The 24,936-nt window shown below is 37.9% G+C and overlaps 1 protein-coding gene across 1 annotated transcript in view; it reads right to left on the reverse strand.

Annotated features, from left to right (window-relative positions):
- Window positions 1-2,314: 2,314 nt before the first annotated feature.
- Window positions 2,315-24,936, reverse strand: part of LOC111569983 (protein AF-17-like) — a 45,903-nt gene continuing 23,281 nt past the window's right edge. Inside the window, exons 11-20 of the mRNA XM_023272491.3 lie at window positions 23,998-24,197; window positions 21,558-21,675; window positions 21,245-21,311; window positions 20,793-20,941; window positions 13,995-14,195; window positions 13,288-13,364; window positions 11,490-11,860; window positions 9,776-9,875; window positions 7,361-7,573; window positions 2,315-6,059 (exon numbers count right to left, since the gene is read on the reverse strand). Coding sequence (XP_023128259.2) covers window positions 6,024-6,059; window positions 7,361-7,573; window positions 9,776-9,875; window positions 11,490-11,860; window positions 13,288-13,364; window positions 13,995-14,195; window positions 20,793-20,941; window positions 21,245-21,311; window positions 21,558-21,675; window positions 23,998-24,197 — 1,532 coding nt within the window. The 3' untranslated portion in view covers window positions 2,315-6,023. The remainder of the gene's footprint in view (window positions 6,060-7,360; window positions 7,574-9,775; window positions 9,876-11,489; window positions 11,861-13,287; window positions 13,365-13,994; window positions 14,196-20,792; window positions 20,942-21,244; window positions 21,312-21,557; window positions 21,676-23,997; window positions 24,198-24,936) is intronic.

Here is a 24,936-nt window from a genome sequence, read left to right on the forward strand (position 1 = left end):
ACCAGCTGTCGGAGTCCTTCAGTGTCTGTTGGTCCAATCAGCTGAAGGACTGAATTACTGAACTGAAAACTGATTAAAACAAGACAACGGACAGTAAAACTGTCTGTGGAAAATGTGCTGCTGCTCCACCGATAAATACCAACAAACTAAAACAAAACAAATGAAATGAAAAAGAAACAAAAATAACAAAAATAATCAAATACTCCTAGGATCAGCCAACATTCAGAAAAGCAAAACAACATGATAAAAAGAAAAACAACTAAATATAAAATGGACTGAATTCTATAAATAAATGGACTCAATTAAAAAACGAATTAAGGATGATACTTTGCAAATGTTAATTATACTAACAACAAATGAAATACTAGTACAACCAACACTACTACTTATAGGAATAATAGTTATACTACTACTACTATTAAAATAATAAAAATAACACAACTTTTATAACTAATAATAATAATGATGCTACAACTATTCATAATACTAATAAATAAAATACTACTAGTTAACACTAACTCTTACAATAATAACTATGCTACTACTAGTGTTAAAAATAATAATATTGACACTACTACCAACATTATCAATACTACTAATAAAAATATTACTACTAATGACAATAATGATACTAATACTACAGCAACAAATAATACCACCACCACAAATACTAACAACAATGAAAATACAATAACAGCAATGTTACTACTACTACTTTAACTACTACTAATGATAGTAATACTAATACTTTGAGTTTGCTTTTAAAAATCTCTCTGCATTTCACCATAGTTCAGCTTGAACAGGCTCCATAATAAAACCATAGATGCTGCATTCATATCTGCTCAGTTGAAGCCCCTGTAGACTCTTCCAGACTGTAGAAATAAAAACCTTGTACTCTCCAAATATGAGACCAACTTACCTCAGCAGCACTTCTTTTGATTTTCTCTTATCAGTAAATGATCAGTTCTGGTTAAAAGATGAGCCACTGTGACGCTGCAATGTAGCGTCAGGAGGGGGATTAAAACAATCGTTTATCATTCTGACTGAATGAATCTGATAATGAATTAATCCTCAGGCAAGTTGTGACTCCTTCCCCAGTACATGTATAATTGAGTTTCACTTTTTGCTGCAAACTGAGCCTCGTTTTTTTAGCCTGTATGTTTATAGTTTATAAAATTAGCTATGGTGAATTTAATATAAACTGTCACAAGCTATAATTACAACATCCAGAGCAAATTCTCGTTCTTGATCCTGACTGTGAGACAGTTTTCGTAATATTATGAGATAATGTACAATACTTTAATAGGACAGGAAGTCAAACAGTTCAGAACTCGACTGAGAATTTTGAGATTTTTGCGTATAAATTATAAAAAATAAACTGTTAGTGACTAATTCTGCTATCTTCATTTTCCAGAATGTAAATAAATATTTGATACATCCAAGGCGACTCTTCCGAACATCCACAATATTGTTCTGACAGATATTAGTTTCTGTATAAAATCATTCCATGAGCTGTAAGTCAATGAGTGAAATGTTTTTTCCACCTCATGTTGTCAGTCAAGTGTTCCGGTCTGTGATGGTTGTGTGTGGGAAAAGAACCTTTGTACACCCTCGTGTCTGGACGGCGTGGATCGATTACACCTGGTCGACGACTGAGCTCCAGATTCCCAGCTGGCACTCATGAAGAGCGATTAACCTGGAGCTCCAGACCTCCTTCCCGCCTTTGGATTGGTCCACCACCGTGACTCCTCCTCCCACAATCACTGCACATGTCCACATAACTGCAACCAAGCTCTTCGTCTGGGTGGCTGGTATTTGCGACTGGTGCCTCTGAGTTGTTGTTGTTGTTGTTGTTGTTGTGTGGTGGGTGTTACGGACAACTTCGAGCTTCCGTTGGCAGCTGCTGGTTTGGTGTGGAGATGGAGGCTCCAATCAGCAGTCTGCCAACTTAGGGAAGAAGCTATTCGTTATTTTGAGTATTTGTGAACCGTATGTCCAGTGTGTGTATTCAGAGGCACCAGGTTTGCTTAGTTCGTCTTTTTGCACTCTTTATATTAGTTTTTGTTACTCGTGGTGGATGTTGCTGATGTACTTGTTTGGCTATAGGGAGTTTAGTTACTTTGCTTGTGTTTAGATATAGAAACTCTGTTAGCCTTCGTTTTATGTTATATTCTGTTCTTTGATTTAGCAACACCCACCAATCTTGTGTTCTCTTGTCACCTTTATGTCCCATTTGCTACGAAACAATAAATTCATTTACCTGAACCAATAGGTTGGATCCTAACACAAGTCATTCAACATCAACGAGAAAATGTGAAACAACTCAGTAAAATACATTTATTGACAAAAAAGTCGTCTTAATTCGTCCTTTTAATTTTACACACAAAAATATCAAAATACTTTACAGGGCTTTTAATCTGAATATCGTCAAATTTGTTTCGATCAATTCTCTCAAACTAATACACTGTACAACGACAACGTGCTTGTCCTTTTCAAAAGTCAGTGCTCATTTCATTTAGTTTCTTTTAGTCAGGGAACAATGCATTTAAAATTATGCATAGTTATTACTTGGTATTTAGCAAATACATTTGAGAGACGTCACTGCATTTCATGCAATTCATATCCCGATATTTAAATCGCTCTCTGTCAGACCTCATTCTGAGTCAGGTGCTTAAATGTTGCAATACATAAAAGATACACAGTACGACATTCATAACATGGATTATCTTGGTTACCCAAACTTCAAAGCTTAAAAGAATGAATGTGTCTTTACACAAACATATTAAAGTATACAACTCGTATCCCAACAAAATTTGAAAAGGTACTAAAAAACGATTTACAAGCGGGCCCAAAGCGCCCCAGTGCAACATGAGAAAGAAACCGCTTCAGAAATCCTTCGCTCCTCAGTCCGACTCGTGGACGTGATCGAGTCTGGACCCGAGAGGTCCGTCAGTCACGCTCGGTGGACTGCAGACCTTCCACTCGGAGTCGGCTCATGTCTTTATCAACATATTCGACATTCCCCTTCTGTCGCTGCTACAGTATTTATAACCAGCTGGTGAGAGCTGCTCCAAGTTCCTTTCTGACGTCTACATGAGCTGCTAATAAAACAAACTAGAGATCACATGTGTGGGAGAAGGTCGCGTTCAAGATTGCAAATACAAAAGTGGGAAAATATATTGAAAAGGAAACTAAATAACCCGGAACTCTGGGGGAGAAGGATGAATTGGTGAATAACGTTTGTTAGTATAACTGAGGCTTCATCCACACGAATAAGTTTTTATTTTAAAACCGTTTTAATCATCTTAACACCAAAACCTGCTGGCTGGTTTAAAAGCAATTTATCTTTCAAAAAATGGCAAAATTAAATAATTTATCAGATTTCCAACGGTCCTTGAACTACTCATCAGTGATACTCTGTTCATCCGCAAAACTTTCTGAAATCTCAGCTTTAAATAGTGATATTTCATCAACATCACTTTAGTAAACATGCCTCATTATAATTTTAAATAAAATAAACAGTTTGCGCTAAGCAGAATCTGTAAAAAACAGAATTATTTTGCGCTCCTTAAGCCATTAATTACTCTGCTGTGACCAACAGTCACATGACAAAAATTTATAGCTCTTGGTTGAACTGCAGGCTGTGTGACAAATATGGAAACAAACTGATTTGTGGTATTATTATTATTATCATTGTATTATTTATTTTTATTATTATTAGTGTGGTATATCACATACCTATTTAGATCTAAGGGTGTTAATAACTAATTTGCTGTCTAATAACTCTATTTGCACAAAACTATGGTTGACTGTAATTGTGCAGTAAAACAGTTTTTTTAAAAACATATTTATAGTTGTACATAGAAGCTAAACATTTACTTTCCTTCTGGTTACTGTTGTTTAAATGCATGTGTGTTTTATGTTGTGTTACTACTTTGAGAGTAAAGAAATCTCCTTGTATCTGCTCACATACTTGACAAGCAAGCAGATTGTCATTATAATGGTAGTAAAAATGAAAACAGTCAATAGCAGAGCTGACATTTTTTTTCCAGTGTTGGTTACACCTGTGGAAACTTGTTGCACATGTCAATTTCTTTTTAAAAATTTTGGTCACTAAATAACCCAATTGTACTTTTGCTGTTTTTTATGATTTATGTCCTCATAACTGTCAATCTGCACAGAAAACTGTTTTAAGTCTTCTTTTCTTCTAGCCATGTTTGCTCTGCTTCCATAGAGGTGCAGGACTTTATATGCTGCTGAAAAATGAGCCCACAGTGAGTTTTATTTTTTAAAGTTCTAACACAACAAAGGCTGTGTGGATGCTTAGTTTATATGCAGCAGATCTATTTATTTAATTTATTTGATCAGGGACCATGCAATTAACACAGACAACATCTAATGTCTTGCATATAGAGTGTATAGCAGTAAGCTAATTTTCAACTCCCGTCCCTGGTTGGGCTTTTCAGTAAAAGTAGACAGAAGACCAACAACACTGATAAAAAAAACAGATGCGACGTATTTCAAAATAAAATCCTACTGGTGTGGATGTAGCCTGAGGGAGTGGAAGGAGAAGCTCCATGTTTGCAATTCACCGTCTTCCTTAGCACTGCGTTTCAAACACTGTTGCTGCAGCACTTTAACACCAGCTCACACCTCTCCTATGTGCAGGATTCACTTAAGATTCACTACAAGTCCTTGTTTCTCTGAAGCACAAACAACTAAAGAACATCCGAACACAAAAAAGTACAATAGAAAAATGCTTTGACACTTTAGTTACCACTATATTCACACATTTCAACTGTTTGAAATTATCAGTCTGCTATCAAAAGTATAAACGGGTTTCAGGAAGAGTGCTTCAGTTTAACTCCACGTACCCGAGATAAAAAACACTATCAAAGAAAGATGACGAGAGAGAAGAAGCCTTTGGGCTCGGGGTTTCTCTGTAAATCTAGCATCATTAAGGCATTATCTATCCAGTATTGCTAAAATAACAACTAGACATGAAAAGAATATCTATGTATGAAAGAAACATAAAAAACTGACACTTAGGACAGAGTGCAAAATACTCATAGAAATCAAAAACCTGTTAGTCCCTAGGGGCCTCTAGAAAGTACCGAGCATCCTTTAGAAGGTACTGTGACGATGGCTAATTTGCTCTGTTAGCTACTAACATGCAAAGTGCACACTTGTTTAGGAAAAAAAACCCATTTCTTACTTACAGTTTCCAAATGTTTGGTTTAGTCTGCTTAATCTCGATAGCAACTGGAAGGAAATAAAAGTCTGTAGAAACTCTAGTGATTAAACCTGCTGCTCTGATGATGCCTGTCTCGTTTAGGACGATTTTTTTTTTAACAAAAGCTGATACCTTGAAGTGAGACTTTTGGTGGGCGTTTCGTATCCAGTGAAGGCTGTCGTGGTAACAAAATGTCGACAAATAGTTGGCAGAAAGTCTGAGGTAAGAACTAGCTTAATGTAGAAATGCCACTAACCACACGTTAAAAAATGACAGCGTATTTATCCTTTTACATAGTAGGTGCCTGGAGAGGCTTAGAAGGATGAAATGCGGGGGTGAACACAAAGGGAAGACAAAATATCAAGGAAGACAGTTGAGGTTGCAAGAAGTGGCAGAAGTGTGGAAACTCTGGTTGGAGCCGAGGAGGGAAACTTCATGAAGCGCTCCAGAGTTCAACCTTCAAACCAAACGGCCGTCGCAGCTCCTGCAGGGAGCAGCTCCGGCTCCGCAGCCCCGCTGGTCTAGCTAACAAATTAGTGCAATTTAAGAAGAGACCACTTGAATTCATGCTCTCTGAAAGCTGCCTACGCAAAAAAATCCTATGAGAAGAACCTCTGATATCGAGAGAATTTCCAAAAACACGAGAAGCTTCACCTTGAGTCCATCCTGTTGTACATTCATAGAAGAGGCTGGAAGATGAAGGTGACAGAGAAGGAAAAAGTCGTGTGAGTTGACCTCAGTTCTTCAAGGCGGAGACTCATTTTTTTCATCTGAGCTGCTCCAGGATTCGTCACCCGTTCTTGTCTCCACCCTTTTCACCTGCAGCCTGAAAACAAAAGCAAAGGACAGTTCGAATTTCCAAAACTAAAAAAAAAAATGGGTGCACATGGAGCCCTGGACCTCCACACAAGAGCCGGTTGATAAAGGTTTATCATGGTGACGTGTTTTAAACATAATTTCTAATTTAAATTTAGTCATTTATAGATCCATACACGACATTTTACATTCATATATCAAATACTTTCAGAGATGAAACATTTTTTAATACTGCCTGTCGACCCACTTTCAGCAGGGTTTTTCACACACTGAAATTTGAGGATGTTTGAACAACAATATCTCAGAACTATTGAAGATAAAAAAAACGTTTTCACAGTTACTTCTCATCATGTCATTGGATCAGAATCTGCAATATTGCACAAAAAATTAAATAATCTCTGATAATGAGTGAGATGAAATATGGAAAAAACATTGATGCCAACATGAAAAGTCCCATCTTTAAGCACATTAATAAAAAACTGATAATGCAGAAGATAACTAGTGATATTTTCTGAACCATATGTAGCTGTATGTCACAATAGTAACTAACATGAAGGGATGAAATCACATTTCATCCCTTCATTCTAACTGTAAAAACAGAATTGTCAGACTTTCAATTTTCTGAAAGTCTTTGAATTTATCATGTGTGTCTTTTTAATGAGCTCACAATTGTGATTTTTCATCAAGTTCCCTTTATTCTACGTGTCATATTTAAAATCTGCTAAAAATAAACTTTTTGTTCGAACTAGAACGAAAACAAAAGAAAAAATTCTCCAATTCTCTGCTGAACCATGAAGGCATCGATGACAAAGCAGCTGTTAGGTGACAACAAACGGGAAACTTTTCAGCTGAACTGTTTATACAGAGCAGAGAGGAGACAAGTATAGAAGTAAAATATCTGTAGTATGTAGAACCACTAGTTTGTCCAGTTGTGGTAACGCCTGCGAGCATTTAACATTTTTTACTTATTGATTCCAATTTTTAAACATTTTTGTAAAACAAATAAAAACATTAGTTTTTTCTCGTTTTACTATAACTTCAGGGATTCTAACTGTGTCACGCTGCACATAGAACATTTCCGAGTTCTCTCTTTTTCGTGGTTGTCCTGTTTCCATAGAGATACAGGACTTCATATTGCAGTGAAAAATGAACTCACAGTGAAGAAAAATGTGCATAAAGCGTCCAAAAACAGTCAGAGGGTTAAAACAGACAGACTTTCCCGATGTTTTACGGTTTTATTCTTAGCTGTGCAGCACTCTGGCCTGTTGTTTCTAAACATGCTAATAAAACCAACCGTGCAGCGCTACTGACCCCGGGCTTGTGAAGTGCGTTGTCCTGCAGGCCGAACAGGCTTCCTCCTTGGCCTCCCTGCAGCGGTGAAGCCGTGGCCGAGGACAGCAGGTTGGGCGACTGGCCGATCAGGGGTGAGTTTGGGGTGGAGGTGAGAGCTCCGGTCAGGGTGAGGCGCTGCAGCTCCCTCTGTCTCTGCTGCTGCAGCATCTGGCAAACCACCACCTGCTGCTCCTGCACAACACACAGGGTTTCACACATTTCACTAGCTCATTTTAGTACATATAAAACAGAGATTTCTATTATTTCATTACATTAAAAACAAACATATTATTTTTGTTGTGTAATTTATTTGCATTTTTAAAATTTGTTAATTTTATTCTCTTTTACCGTTTATTTATTTACCTATTTATTTTATTTATTAATTACTACTATTATTATAATTATTTTAGCCTTGTGTTTATGGTTTTGCCCTCTATTTTCTTTTATTCCACTAGTTCCTTTCCCTTACTTGGATATGGCATTTTTGCTTCTTAACTGTTTTATCTGTTCTTGTATTAATTCATTTTGAAAATCTTTTATGATGTTTAACTCTATTTTCTCCACTTCTGTTGTTCAAAACATCTTCCTGAGTATCCCTGTTTTCTTTATCTGTCTGTAAAGCGCTTTATGAACTCTGTTTTTAAAGTTATTAATTATATTTAAGGATATGAGGTTCATTTGGGCTGAAATGTTTCAATCAGTGCCTTCAGGCTTTGACAACAGAGAACATCTCACTTTTTTTCTCATCAGTTTGAAAGCTAATGTTATATATTAGATTATTATATAAGATTATTCTATCTGAGAGTTACACTGAAAGCACATCTGGATTCCCTCACAGCTGTTTAATAAAAACCTTTCTGCAACTCAGGAAGCAGCTATACAGCTTCACCTCAGACACCTCTCGCCTTTTATAACTTCAAAAGGGAACATTTTCACCTCCTTTGTGTCTTGACTGAAGCACATCACAATGAAAACCTTCACAGTCACACGTACAACAAGCTGGTTTCTATGTTTACTTGGTGTCACTTTGTCTGACTGGTTTCAGCTGGAACAGAGCAGTTTGCAAGTCAAATGAAGGCGTCTGCTGCTGGAGAAGACTCTCTATGACTCATTTGTATTTTACAGCCTCTAGGTGTGATTCGTTGTAAACTGACAATACATTCAGTATCCCAGCATTACATTTTATATTCTAAATGCCACGTGTTCAGCTGTACGTTAGTGTTTTTCTTTGAACACGTTAGTTTGTATTAGAGGTAAAATCTAAACCTGGTCCGGCTTTGTTTTTACCCTCAACTATGACTATGAGCTTAGTTTATGGGTGTAAATTGAAGATTTCTATCAATTTATTCTGTGTCAGTTCAAACTGATTTCAGGAAATATGTTGCTGCACTGTCTCAGATTATGTTCAGAGTTCACTTATTTGTTATTTGGGAGCCAAAACTAAGTTCTGTAAAATGCGGTGGCTGAATTTTGAGAATTTTCTTTGATTTCAGACCTTTCTCTTCTATAAATTAATTTTAAGGATTCAATATCTTAAGAAATATAACTCTCCAAGCCGTGATTTTTTTTTAACAACACAGATTGAATTGTTTCCAGTAGATCCAAATGACTGAATGGCACCAGAAAAAGTCACACTTTTAATTTGTGGGCCTTTAAAAATGGAAAAAAGTGCTAAATGTTCAAACAAATATGCTATTGGGATCCCAGAAAGTTCCTGTAAGTGTATACAAATGGATGAATTCATATTTCCTACTAAAAATAAAGTCTTTGGTTGACATTTCATCTACTTTAGAGGCCTCTAACATCAGTAGAATTTGACGTTGAGCAAGTATGGGGAGGACAAAATGGTAATGTTGACTCGTGAGCAGGGCCACAAAAACTGGTATGTAAAGGGGTTCAAAATATTGCAATTAGATGTACAAAGTTAAAAGCTGCTTCTATGTTCTCTTCATGTTTAAATTTAACAGTGTAAGGTTTTTTGGCTTTACTGAATGTTCCCATACACGCACACATCACAATAAACGTCACGTTCTGAACTCTTCAAATGGGTTCCCATGTAAGAAGTTATTTAAGGGTGAAAATACAAAAATGTCTTGGTTTGACAATGCATGAAATGAAATGAAGGAAGTACAGCAATAACATGATGGCGATGCCTTCTGACATTACAGGATTTTGGTGAGAATTTACATTTTCTGTCCACAGCTGCATTTAACAGGTGAAGTGTTTGTTTTCTTGAATATTACAGACATAAAATGGTGAAAAAACAGATAGTCATACTGCAGAAGGAATACTTCAACTCATCAACTAATTAAAAGACCAGAATCTCAGAGAACCTATGAGAAAACACCTGAATGCAAAAGTGAGAAAAAGGAGTGATAAAGAGAGTGTAATTACAGGTGTGAAGTTCTGGGAGGTGAGGAACTGCTGGAGCTGCTGCTGCTGTTGCTGCTGCTCCAGAAGAAGCTGCTTCTGCTGCTCAGACAGGAGAGAAGACCTGAAAGAAACATCGACACACAGCCACATTATGAAGAAGTCAATGCAGAAACACAGTCTAAACACAGACCCAGAGACAGTGGCTACCAAAAGTAAACACCTGTAGCCCTCGAAACCCCAAAAACCACCAGCAGGTTCAATAATCATGTCTTAGTTTAAAAAAAAATGGCCAAATTACACCATCTGTCGGAATAAGAAAGTGTAAAAAGCAAGAAGAATCGTCTGATTTTCAACTTTCCAACAGTCCTTGAACAAAAGGTGACTTTTAGTTTTGTTGGGACAAACAACCAATTCTAAGCTAAAACCAACAGGATACTTAAACAAAAATCATAGGGTCTCATTACCTAGAAACTGTAAAAAATGTATGAAAAGAAGTATGAAAATATCCATAGTATGTAAAGCCCTGTAGAAAATGTTGGACACGTTAATTCCACTGATGTTTAACCCTCTGACCCAAAAAACTCACCAGTAGATTTGAAAGGCAGCTTATAAAAAATGGCAAAATTACTCCAGAAATGGACTAAAAATAATGAAACGTCGGATTTTCAACTTTCGAAAGTCCATGAATTTTCATGCATGTCCATTATAAGCTTAGTGATATTTCCATGAATTTACTTTATTCTATGATTTCTTTTTAAATTGGCAAAAAATAAACCCTTTATTCTTACCAGATTCTCTAAAAAACAAAAAAAAATCTGTGTTCTTCAGTGCAACCGTGAACTCATTAGTAACTCAGCTGTGACCAACAGCCCTGTGACAAAAACTGGAAAAGTGGAACATACTGCAACTAAATGCAGCGTGGGCCATAAATGGTGTCCATAAAAGCAAGTTGTATAGTGTTAAGGTGCAGAGTAAAGTGAAAAACGGTTGTAAAATGTCAAGAGTAAAATATCTATAGTGTGCAGAGCTAAAAATTTTTCCTGTGTTGGTATCATCTGTGAACACTTGTTGCACAAATTAACTCCTCAGTTTAAATTTTTATGTTGCAAATAAATAATTAAATGAATTTCACTTTTTTCAATTATATAGTTCATTCTAACGGTGTCATATTGCACAAAGGACATTTTTGAGTTCTCTCTCCTTTTTCATGGTTGTTCTATTTCCACAGAGGTGAAGGACTTTGTATTGCAGTGAAAAATGAGCCCACAATGAGTAAAAATGTCCATCCATCCATTCATTATCTATACACTGCTGAATTCTCATTAGGGTCGCGGGGGGCTGGAGTCTGTCCCAGCTGAGTGAGGGTGAAGGCAGGAGACACCTGGACAGGTAACAGTCTATCACAGGACTACACATAGAGACAAACAATCACTCTCACATTCACACCTACGGGCAATTTAGAATAATCAATTAATCTCAGCATATTTTTGGACTGTGGGAGGAAGCCGGAGTACCCGGAGAAAACCCACGCATGTACAGGGAGAACATGCAAACTCCATGCAGAAAGATCCCGGGAAAGCTGGGATGCGAACCGGAGATCTTCTAGCTGCAAGGCGAGCCTGAGTAAAAATGTGACATGAACTAAAAAAAAAAAAAAAAAGTAAAAAAACTATCTCCCAGACTTCTTGTGGTTCACAAGGCTGAACAGAGAAACTGATCTAAAGAAGGTACGTACGGGCTGACACTCTTGGGCAGCTGGAAGCCCTGAGCCAGGGCCTGGGGGTTGAGCGGTGGCGGCTGAGGCCTCAGAGCAGGAAGTGACGGCTGAGGAGGATTCTGCACCGGAGACTGGATCACGCCGTTCAGACCGCCCAGCACGCCATTCACGGTCAGCTGAGGACTTCCTGCGAGGGACGCCATGAGGCCGCCCACCACGGGCAGCGAGGAGCCGCCGGCCTGACTGATGCCCCCCAGACCGTCACTCAGACCTCGACTCAGGCCGTTGAGCAGCGGCTGGCCGAAGGAGGCGGGGCTCTGCTGGGGAGGAGGAGTGCTCTGGAAGGACAGCGAGGAGCTGCTGCGGGACGGACTGCCAGAGTGGAGCTCCTGAAGCAAACACAGGAGGAGGGATTGTTAGCTGCTTAGCTGGTTTTCATCTCTATTTATGTCTGAGCTTTTTATTGCACACCACTGGGTATCACTGTACTGATGACAACATCTGCACATTTCTTGGTGCAAAGAAGCTTAAAAAGCAACAACATATTCATTCCATCTCAAATCATTTTTTTAACAATTTTGACAATTTCTGCTCGACCATCTCTGATTTCCCTGAAGATACTTTCTAAGATAGTTTGTTTTACAAAATTTCCTGTCAAGCCACTTTTAGCTTGTTTTTTCGGGGATTAAAATGTTACGTTTCTGCTCAACCATCTCTGATTTGCTTGAAACTTGTCTGTAAGTTCAGATATTTATAACGGTATCTGTGAAATTTTATCTTCGATTATCAAATATTTGACCAGATTTTTCAATTGCCTGTCGACCCACTTTCAGCATGGTTTTTCAGAAAATAAAATTTGAGGCTTCTGCTCAACCACCTCTCTGATTTGCTAGAAACTTTTTTTTCCACGAACTAAAATATTTAAAATTGTCTGTTAAATTTTAGATCACCATATCAATTACTTTCTGATATGAAGATTTGTAAAAAATTGCCTATTGACCCACTTTCAGCAGGTATTTTTTTCACATATTGAAATTCAGGCTGTTTAAGCAACAACATCTCAGGAACTATTAAAGATAAAAGCCTGAAATTTTCACTGGTATTTCTTATCATGATATTGATTCAGAACCTGCAATACTGAACACATAGATCAAATAATCACTGATTATGGGTGACTTGAAATATGGAAAAATAACTGAAGGTGTCTTCTTCTGTCTACTGAACAGAAATGAAAAAACGGTAATTTTTGTTGATTTAAAAATAACTAACTGAGCAGGTATGGCAAGTTGTACCACAAAAACAAACAAACAAAAAAACGGTTGCTAGTCTGATCCAAGTAGGACAGACTTCTGGAGTTTTAAAATGGTTCTCCAAATCCAACTAAGAAAAACAGCAATAAGAAAATGATAACTTTTTTGTTAATGTGAGAACAAAGGTGGGACGTCTCTAGGTGGATAGTTATTTTTTTCAACTCAGGCACAATCAGAATTTTTTTGACCTTCTTGTCCAATATTGCAGATTATGAATGAACGACATGATGAGGAATAACTTCATAAGTCCTGAGATATTGTCATTTGAACGTAGCTTCAAATTTCAAGGTGCGAACAAATGTGCTGGAAGTGGGTCAACGGGCAACTTCAAAAAAACAAAACAGAAAATACTTTATATATCAGCAGCATTTTAAATATTCAGAGTCTATGATGAAAACATTTGTCTTGCAAAAGATGGTTGTGCAGAAGGCCCAAGAACATTTCAGATGGAATAATGCAGGTGTGTGTGGTGCGTTCAAGGTAAGACAGGATCTCCGGTTTCTCACCTCAGACGAGGTAACAAAGGAGGTGTCATTTAGGAAGCAGCTTTTGGACAGGGGGCTCTTATTGGTGCTCAGGGGGTCTAAAGAAACCAAAGGCAAAGTCACAGGTGAGAACTACGAAGTCTACGGCTGCACCTGCACGGACACAATTTCATCTTAAAATGTACAACTTCTGCTACGATTATACCTAATTTAGAGACTTCTCCAGTGTTTTAGGACCCTAAAACCGAGCTTTTTAGAAACACTGCTGACCATGTTTAGTTTGAAATGCCAAGGTTGTGTTTTAATTGGGCAAAATTACACCATTTATCAGAGCTAAGCTAGTTATTTTTGTTTGAAGGACAAAAAATAAACAAAAATTCAGATCAGAGGGTTAAACCAGACTGATGACAGATTTTTCAAACTAAAATGGAGTCAGAAATATTTCCAAAAGTCTTTGTTTTAAAACTCTACAGTAGTGTGGATGCAGCAGAAGTTACACATTTTAAAACAAAAACATAAAAACTGACTACTGTCACAACTGTCAGTACATACAGCATTTAACATCAATATATCATCTTAGCTGTGGTCTAATGAGCAGATTATACGATATCACAGTTTAGGACGGAGGGGAAGGAGGGACACGGATGTAAAGGAGCAGTTCTCTACATAGGAACAGTGAGTCCTACAGTTTGGATATGAAAGAGGACGGAGGAGGTGGAGAGTCTGACCTTGGCTGGACGACAGGAAGTTCATCTGGGCGGACATGTGCATGGAGCCCTGGGCGGAGTGAGCGTGAGGAGGGAAAGGCACGGCCAGCTCCGTGTTGAGCAGCTGCAGACGCTCCTTCTTGGCCGACAGGCTGAGGATCTGGTCCTGCAGACGCTGGTTCTCCTGCTGCAGAGAGTGAAGAGACTGGAGCATCTCCACGACTGCACCAGCAGAAAGACAAGAAGAAGGGATGCTTCAGGGCTTGTACAGGTTAGACGGGTCATCGAAATGATAAAATGTCCTCCACAACAGCAAGAAGATCATTTAAGTGCATTATATTTACACAAACTGTATGTCATTGTATAAAGCCACACAGCGCAAAATGGAAACAAAGATTTATATGTAAAGGGCTACATTTAGAGTAAAACTGGAAACTCCAACATGGCAAAAAATAAAGCAAGAAGAGGGCTTATTATGTAAGTTAGTAGTGCAACGCCAAATGAAATTCAAGTGTCTATAAAACCCCTTAACAAGGTGAAAAAGTTCAGTCTGTACATTAAACAAGGTCCAACATGACACTGGATATTTTACAAACACAGAGGTGCTAAAGCAACTCTTATTCTAGTAACTGTGCTATAGTTCTCTGACTTTAGTTGTAGCTTCGAATTCTATGTAAATATGACTGAATTCAGCTGTTTTAAACTTGTGTTTGGTGAGTTTGTCAGACAACGTTGTGGATATTAAATGAGGATTTTAGCGTTGCAGAGCAGCAACATGTTATCTTACAGAGTCACATTTCAGTCACTATTTCATTCTCGTTCTGTTGTCTGAAAACAGAAACAGATGAACCTGTAAATAGGAACAGTTTAATTGGGAGTTCATTAAAGTACAGTTTATTCAAGCGCAGGGAGCAGGAGAGAAGTTCAAGGATTTTAAGTTCCTCCTGTGTGTTTTCTCTTCAGGTGTTAGTCAGGCCCCAGATGAACTTTTTCACTGGTAGCACCGGTGAGACCAGCTGGTCACAGGGAAAACACATCACTTAGTAAACATCTGCTTTATTGATAGACTACATTTACCGATGTTCCCTAAACGCCCCACAGTGCAGTCTGCGGTAGATGCTGATTGGTCACTCAAACTGAGTGACTTTTTTCAACTTTTTTCTGAAACTACTTGAAATTTCAACTTGCACAATTAAAAAAAAAAAAAAAAAAAGCTCGCAAATGCAACCATCTTGATTTCCAAAAGCGAACCAGTTCAGTTTGGATTCACGAAGCAGACTTTTAAGATGGATCTTTTCTTTTTGATAAAGTTTATAGTTACAGCTCCTCAGGTGACCCCGAACATCCTTTACTTATGCTGCTTTTGGCCAGGATGCTAGGAAAGCTCCTGAAGTTTGTTTTATGACAGCTAAAACATCAAACGCTTAGATCTAAACAATAACATCAAGATTATCTGCACTATTATTTTTCTCAATAGTGCAATATTGGTTTTTGTATGTTGTGTAGAATTGAATTTCATGTGTAATATGTAATGCGCAATATTTCAGATTTTCATTTCTCAGGTGTAATATTTCATTTTCATGTACAAAACTGTCAATATTAAATTTACATCTCATTTTTCAGGTGCAATATTTCATTATCATGTGTAATACTACCTATTTCCTCAGCATAATTGCCAGCATTACTTTCTGTCTTTCTACTCGAGCTTTATTTTAGTTTACTTATTTTTATTTCAGCAATGTATCATACTTACATTAAATCACTTTTCTACGTTTTAGGCACTGCATTTCCTATCTTGCGTTATTTAGGGTTTTTTTCTGAGCAATATCTGGCATAAGACTTTCCTTGAGGATTAATAAAGTTTTATCTTATTTTATCTTATCTTTTGGGGCTTTTCGACCGACAGAACACCAGTTTGGCTGATCGCAAACAAAGTTGCTTGTTTTTCCCTGGCAAGAAGCAGATGTCTGTCGGACTGGAACAGGAATCACAACGGAAACGACAACCAACGAGGAAACTGGAGAGGAAATGTGTTGACTGGTCATCTGAAGAAGCTCAACTTTTACTGTGAATGTGGTCATCTGCTGAATTTCAGCAGAAGTTCAAAGGCTCTGCTTGAAAAGCAAATTGCTGCAGCTGAAATGTGCTGTTTGGCTTCAGGGCGTCTGGATCTGAACTGGTGCACAAACAGAAACCAAATGTTGGTCTCTCTCCTCGGACCTTTCTGCGGTTACAGGCCTCATCAACCTGTTTGGTGTTTATGTTTCGCCGTTTCTTGACGCTAATCTAGTGTTTTAAATCTCAGGAACATTTTACTGATGCTTCCTGTCTGATTTGTTCTGATGAAGCTCTTTGTAATCCTGGTTTTGAATTAATAAAGTTTTATTGATCTTCAGGTTAATGTTTAACTTTGTGTCGTTGCAGATTCTGAGGACATGACGCAGCATGCTGTGGTAAATACCTATGCTGGCAGACGCAGTCAGGTCGATGATGTTTCTATTCTAAAGTAGTATTTTGTGGTAATGACGGTTCAGTAGCAGCGATGTTTGCAACAGAAATACTGCATGTATTTTAGACGTATTCTAGTACATGCAGTAATCTAATCTTTAATTTCTTTGCTCTCCTGCCGTCTCAACCGGTCGAAGCAGACGTTCAACCTCTCTGAGTCTGGTTCTGTTGGAGGTCTAATGCTGTTAAAAGGAGTTTTTCCTCCCAACAGTCGCTCAGTGTTGCTCACACTGAACCTCACGTTGCTGGAAGTTGCTGATTTTATATGATTAGTGTGACTTAGTGTAAAGAGTTGAGGAGCTCCATTGAAACCTCATGAAATATCCATAAGATGTGGCAGATTTGAAGATTCGTACTGATAACAAGAGACATATGAAGACTAGAAAAGAGGGAAAAAGCAGATTTGTGTGCCTGAATGGTAAGGTCACTGGGTTTCCCCTTTAATTCAAACACTGGAGGGCTTTTTACTGTAAAACAATATCTATAATTCCATGTATATTTTATTGTATGTATCAGGATCAGGATAAATAAGTTACAGTAAATAACCACTAACAGGGGATATATCTGACGAAAGCAGACCCAGTAACCTGCACCGAGTTTTCTTTTAGTCCACTTGAAAAGGTCCTGCACCCCCACACAGGTGTTTTCAATTATTCTGGCAGTTCGGGCCCCTGCTCGGGTTGAAGCTGGGCAGAGTTATGCTGGAAAATATAAGAGGTCACAAAACTAAGGCTATGTCCTGAACCACTCCACATGTGCTGCCTTCTGCACTCAACTTGAAGCGACTTTATTCTTTATTACTTTTTTCCAAACATCCCACAATGCAAAGCTTTGAATTTGATTGATAACCTGCTAGTTTACTGTTAACTACAAATGATTGTGTGTACATCATGTGGAGAATAGTACTAAAAACAGTTCAACACTGCATCTGGACACTAATGTGCTTCAATATGGTGGGGTTTCACATACCTACAGAAAACCCTACATATTTAGTTTTATTAACTGTCCTAAATTATTTATCTCATAAAGAAACGTTTGTAACCCATTTTAATGCACAAGGTGCAATCAAGAAGTTCCTATAATAAGCAGAAATAGTGATTTTCTCTGATGACGCAGTCTCCTTGTGCAGCAACATCCTGCCCCTACTGCTCTTGTAATGCTTGAAACAATCTCTAGAAGTCCCTCTCTAATCACTTGCAGTGTAAATTAAAAATCTCACCATGGATTTTATATTTGCGTAGAGAGCAAGCACCAAATTCTCCCTGAAACTCACCCAATCCTTCATACCAAGGATCACTGCTGGTGATGAGGTCTACATCTGTGACTGCAAAAGCTTTTTAAGGTTTTGTGTAGTAATGCTGCTCAGAGCAGTAATTATATTTTCTGTAGAGGTAATGTGGGATGAGGTTTTTGCAAATCGGATGTTTTATCATCGGAGTACGATCACTTACATAAAGTAAGTTTGTCTGCCATCCCCAAATCACCAAATCCAGCTGCTCTGCTCTAAAAAGTGAAACTGATATTCTGAACGAGTTCAGATGATACTCTGAATTTCAGATTGAATTCATGAACTCAGCCACAGTTCAACAAACAGCTTCAGAATCCTGACTTTTAATCATTAGCCTATGTTTGTATAATTTAGTTCACTCTGTGTTCGGGCTGCTAGAAAACATAACAAACCTTGATAGTGATGAACTACGAGCTCAGCAGTCAATTATTTCCGCGTCTGTACGTGATGAACTTTTACTCAAAGTTTCAGCAGATCAGATTGATTGTGTTACTTTTGTAGCAACGAGGATTTTCTGCTTCAGCTGTAGTGAATTGAATCAGACCACTGACCATTCGTTCCCTGTGCATTGCTGCACAAAGCTGCTGACTGTTGGAGCTACAGACTCTGACAGAAAAAAAACTGTTTTGGATTTAGAAAGTGAAAGTGCATCATAGACATAAACATCAGACACGTGTCTTAATGATAAGATAAAATGTGCAACCCAATGTTCTTCTTAGGTTCTGAAGAACCATTAGTAGAACCGTTAACGTCTGAGCTCATCGATCCTCCAGTATTAAAACATTTTTGCCGTAGGCCTTGTTTAATACCTGGGCTCCATACCCATCCCTGTCAAGAAATGCCTATGAAAAGCAACAATTTTATTTATTTTCTGTTGAACTAGTATCCTTGTGCAGCAATGCCCTGCTCCCAGTGCTCCTGCCACGCTTCAAACACTCTCTGGAAGTCCAGTTCAGAGCACTTGCAGGTAGAAAAGCTTATTCTTGCCGTTAGTCAGCTTCGAGTGCCGTTTTTAAAATTTCAACACCAACAACAACAAAAAACATTTGAGCAACACTTTTATGGCAACTCAGACATAGCTGGCCCCGCTTGGCTGTTCAGTAACTTTGTGAAGAAATTAGACGTCCCTAATGACGTTCTGACACTAACCAGGGATCCACTCGACCAGGTTTCCTATCAAGTGTTACTGTGCAGCAGCACCAGTCTGCCAGTCAGGAATTCAATCCCATCTTCTAAATGCCTTCTAACCGATTTTCTATAGAGCTGAGGATGCGACGTGCCCAGCATCACAGCCACAGAGAACAAACACACTCCTCTTTCTGAAAGGTGCAGAGTGGAACAGCAGTAAACAGTCGCTGGTATGAAGTGAAACAGAGTACAGATAAATGCATTTAAGATGGAGAATGTGAAGGTATTTACTTGGACAGAGGATGGAATGGAGAGATGTAGAAAAATATACAATGCAGTTCAGCTCTATGAGGGCAGAGAGCGAAAGAAAGAAAGCAGAGTCTGATTTTAGGAGAAGCAAATATGGGAATAAAAAGAAATATGTGTGAGGCAAAACTGAAAACATTGACAGCGCTGGATGTGTTTAAGGAGAGATTAGAAAACAACTGTCAACTAATGATGTCCCCAGAGAAAATAAACTAAAACAGCACAAGCAACAAAGCTGCCTGAGCTGTGTTCAGTGTTGTCACAGCGTGTTATCCGTTGCTGTGCTATTTTTTGTCCTGAGGTACATTCATCATCTCTAAATAGAAGCACAGAGAGAACAGCAGCATGGAGGTAAACTGAATCCTGTGTACTGCAGCACTTTTCTACCCTTTGGGCCTAAAATGAAGGAACTTACAACTTCTCATCAAAGTGGGAAACTGTTTAACTAAAAGAGAGTTTTCTTTTCTCGTTACAGGAGAATGATTTTGACTGGCCTGATAGTCTTTTATAAGAGAATAATCAAGAAAAACATCCTGAATACTGTGTGGTACATATTTTTAGGACTTTAGTGTCCTTGTGGACTGGTCAATTGGTTGGTCCATGTGGCAATATATGACCAAATTCTCAATAGACCTCAGTACTTCCACATGAAGAAATACTCTAATTCAATAACCTTCCAGGATTTATCCATTATGTTTGGCCGTGAGACAAACAAACCAGCATGTTTTCACAACTTTGAACTGGCCCAACCTAATAGAAACTGTGAAGTTGAACTTATTTAACATTAAGTGAACATCCACTCAGAGTGGGATCCAAACTGACACCAAGTCTGACAGAGTTCTACGAATATTCTATGAACACAAGTAGCTTGTTTGCTCTGACTTTGTTATCGTTTCAATATAAGTCAGATAAAAATGATGAACCCCAAGTAGTCTCTGGGCATTTTCTGCTCTTGTCACATTTTTGCTCACTGTAGGCTCATTTTTTTTTTTTTTACTGTAATATGAAATACTGCACCTCTATATATGAAAAAAAAAACCATGAAGAAGGAGAGAGAACTCAGAAATGTCTTTTGTGCAGTAGGACAGTTATAATGTCATGAATCATAAAAAAGAAGAAAAAATATTTTGAATATTCCTTTCCAAAAATGGAAAAAAATCAATACGTACATTATTCCAAGTGCTCACATAAAATTAATTGAATGAAGTGATCTTGATGAGATATTAAGATTTTAACCTTAGATTTGGTTAATCTTCCCAATAGAACTGCACCTCATGCATGATTACTTCAGGGAACGTCAGAAAGTTGAACACCTGCTGATTCTTTCTGCTTTTACCATTCCTTGCTCTGATAAACGAAGTAACTTTGGTGATTTTTTTAAGAATAACATGCCTGTTGGTTGTATGAACAATTCATTTAGGCAAATAAGGTGAGCAGCTAGTGACTTCAGTGCATTTACAGATAATGTGCATTAACAGATATCGACCAAGACTTTGTTTGGTTCACTACAGCCCTACAAATTCTGTCCTGTGGCTCTCTGTTTTATACTTGGCTCTTTGGAAACCTCTGCTGTGTTGTACGTCACTCACTGTTGACTCCCATCTCTCCGTTGCCGTGTTTCTCCAGCAACAGCTCGATGTGGGAGCTGGCCGGCGGGACGTTCTCCGGCCGGGCTCGGACTCCAGCGCCGAGTCCGTCTCTCTGGTCGAACAGAAGGGGAAGACAGCTCATCGGCGACCTGAGCGTGGAGGAGGACAAAACCACCATGAAGTCAGCCAGCAGCAAGACGCGACAGATGGGAAAATACCAGCAGCACACTTCAGCTGTGGTTAGTCACTCTGGTTACCAGTTTGCTGGAAATGAAACTGACTTGACCACAGCCACGATAGTTTATCCAAGTCATCGTTCATATGATGGGTGAAAGATGAACCGTCATAACTGAAACTTACTCAGTCATCCTCATCAGCAAGAGAGTCCAACAATCACATTAAGGAATTTACGTAAAAAAAACACCAACAAAGATAAAAGAGTGAAGACTTACTGCGAGGAAAGACTCTCTCTTGGCGAGTTCCCCTGACAAGGGAAGCGACAGTCATCGAGGTCGGACTCTGACAACAGAGACAAACAGTCATAAATATATATATATATATATATATATATATATATGTATATGTATATGTATATGTATATGTATATATATATATATATATATATATATATATATATATATATATATATATATATATATATATATATATATATATCAGGAAATCTGACGTCAGTTTCTGAGAATATTTGTGTCAGTAGGAGTGTTTCCTGTGGAAATTTTAAACCATTCATCTGTGATGCTTCACCTGGCAGTGAGGTCTGGGCTTGGCTCAGTAGTGGCGGCAGTGTCGGGGCTGTGGACAGACAGCTGGCGAAAGGCTGAGAGGAGGTCAGACTGTAGGAGGCGCTGGAGCCTGGATGGACCTACGAGACAGTGAGCATCAACATCTGGCGACCAAAGAAAACATCTGGACAATGTGGGGACAAAACTGGTACAAAAATCCTGCTCTTTGTGCAACAAAAACACTTGTTTACTTCTGTTACAACCCACATATACAAGAAACAGCACAAGCATAAAGCAGGGTTTAGATTTATCCAGAGATTTTGGGAGTTATCAACACATTCAGCTTTCAAAATCATGTAAAGATTCAGTATTGGCTGCAACAGCAATCGATAAGCTTCCACCAGAATTTGCAAAGCCCAAGACTATACATGTAGTAGCTTGTTTTTCCTAATAAAACACACAATCATGTGCCAACACATGCAGAGATCAGATTAAGTTTTTTGGTAGAAAAGCTCCACACTGGCAGCCTTCCAGGATTAATCCATTATTATTGACAGCAGAAGGAACAAACTACCTGTGAACACTTCTGTGTTTTCACATCTCTGAACTCTCCCAACCTACAGGAGGCTGTTGGGTCTAAATTATTCTGAACATTTATTTAACTCTAAACTAACTGATTCCATGTCAGAGAAGTTGTCGGTGTGACTACATGTTGTTCCAAAAAGCTGAGTGTAAACTTTACAAGCAGCAGTTTGTGTATCACAGCTCAACAACCAACACGTCAGATCTAAAAACAGCAGCAAACTTGTCTGTTTTTAATCCTCAATAATTCTTGTGCTGCATCACCAGTTGATATATTTTTAAAAATTAAATGAATCTGTAGAGCTGTTCAGCTCCCAGTTTGCACTGATCATTTCAGTAGAAAATAACCAGGTAGCAATGATTTAATATGCTGCAAATGCTGGATTATTATGTTAATTTAGAATTCATTTGGACTAATAACGGTGGCAGATAAAGTAAAACTGTAAACACTTAGTTCATCTACCGATAACATGCAGTTGTTTTTCCCTGAAACCAACTGATTGGTTGAAGATGCGGTCCTTTGGTTCAATTTTTGGATATTACTGATTAATCTGCTTGTCATTTTCTTGATTTACTATTTGCTTTTGTGAGGAAAGAAGATCAGAAAATTTCTTTGCAGCAGACTGACTTGTTATGACAAGGAAAGGACTGGTGGAAATAATGACTAATCACTAAGCCACGAAGATGAACCAGGATGCAGAAAAAGCAAAACCTCCTCTGAGTGGAATGTAGCCATCATTAATACACTAATGCTGTGACAAGCAGGGAAAGCAGCTCTACTATTATTTCCCAGAGACCACGGACAACAAGCGGCTTAAAACCCAAATATTATAAATTAAGTCAACTGTCATATATGACAATCCAGAAAATGTTTGGCCTTTCTGCTTGCATTGTGATTTCATCACTTCCAGCTCTGTAATCGTGTGTTTATTATCAGGAATTCCAACAGTAAGTTTTAAACTTTTACCTTCAGAACCCCAAACACTTTCTGTTTTATATTTTTTGCTCGTGTCACATTTTTACTCACTGTGGGCTAATTATTTACTGCAATATAAAGTCCTGCACCTCTGTGGAAACAGAACAACCATGAAGAAGGACAGGAAACTTAGAAATGTCTTCTGTGTCGGTATGACAGCTAGAATGGCCTAAATCATCAAAAATTAAAAACAAAAGTTATATGTTTTTGTTAGTTTTCACAGGTGCTACCAATGCTGAAGAAAGTAATGGTGCCTCTACAAACTAGATATTTTACATTTTTAATGTAAACACAGCCTGCAGTTCAGCAGAATTTTTGTCATTTTACTGCTGGTTGCAGATGGGTCACTAATGGCTTCATGGTTGGGCTGAGAAGTGCAGAATTATTTGTTTTTTATTTTTTGCAAAATCTTGTTAGAAGATTATTTTCACTGAATTTTTTTTATTGCTACATGTAGAATAAACAGATTTTGATGGAATATCATGATTTCAAGCTTAGATTTGGATACTTTTCACAGATGAATAGTTCAAGTTTACTGTCTGTTCTATTTTTTAGGTTTTCTGAGTCACTAATGGCTTCAAGGTTGCGTCAAGGATGAGACTTTTCCTGATGAAACCGGAATACGCACATGAAAAGTTCAAGGACTGTTGGAAGGTTGAAAATCTGACAAATTTCCAGTTTTTACAGTTTCTGGCTCTGATATGTGCTGTAATTTGGCTTTTTTTTTTTTTTTTTTTTTTTTTTTTTTAAAAAAAGATAACCTGCTTTTTAAATCCAGTTGCGGGTTTTAGGGGTCCAGAAGGTTTAACAAAGTCACAAAATGTTCTAAAGCATCAAAAGGGTGTAGAAAGTTGTCCCAGATACAACCTTAATGCAGCCCAAACACTCCCTCTGTCTGAAGTACCTGTGTGTTGGAGACAGTGTTGATTGAGGGAAGCGACAGCGAGGAGACGTGGGATGGAATGAGTCCTGAGGAGAGCGGGGTGCTACACATGCTCCCTCCCAGGGACAAGGAGGTGCTGCAGACTCCTCCACCCAGAGACAGAGGGGTACTGCAGACACCCCCGCCCAGCGTGAGAGGGTCCTTGAGACTGGAGTAGATACCTGAGAGAGAAAAGACAAAGAAACGACAGAGAATCAAGGGGAAGGTAGGGCAGGAAATCTACTCTACACATAAAAAAAACCTCTATCTAGGATAAAATTTCTGCCTCACACAGATTAAATCAAAACTCAGAGACAGATCTGCTAAATATTCAAGATTTTCAACTCCTTGATTTCTGCATGATCACTGTTTTTGATAATGTGAGCTCAAAGATAGGATTTTTCATGGTGGCTTCAATTATATTTAATATTCCAAGTCAACCATAATCACAGATTATTTGATTTACTTGTCCAATATTGTGGATCCTGAATTAATATAATGATGAGGAAACACTACACTGACAGTGAAAATGTCAGGCTTTTATCTTTAATAGTTCATGAGATATTGTTGTTCAAACAGCCTCAAATTTTAATGAGCAAAAATGTAAATAAAAATAAAATAAAATGCTGAAAATGGGTCTAAGATCAAAAACAAAAAAGCAGCATAAAATATGGATATTTATGAAGAAAATTTAAATAAATATATGAAAGAACACGCATTTTATGAAATGTACTTCAGAGAATTTCATCTGTCAACCTAAAATTTCAAACCTTTATAAATATCCACATTTTATGTGGTAAAACGTGTAAAAATTTTCATGTAAATAAGATACTAGATTGTTTTTAAAAACTGCTGACAAGCAGTGAAAAAAACATATTAAATATACAATACAATAAAATATGTAAATAAAATAGATCATAT

This window comes from Amphiprion ocellaris, chromosome 4 (assembly GCF_022539595.1).
Source record: "Amphiprion ocellaris isolate individual 3 ecotype Okinawa chromosome 4, ASM2253959v1, whole genome shotgun sequence".
NCBI lineage: Eukaryota > Metazoa > Chordata > Actinopteri > Pomacentridae > Amphiprion > Amphiprion ocellaris.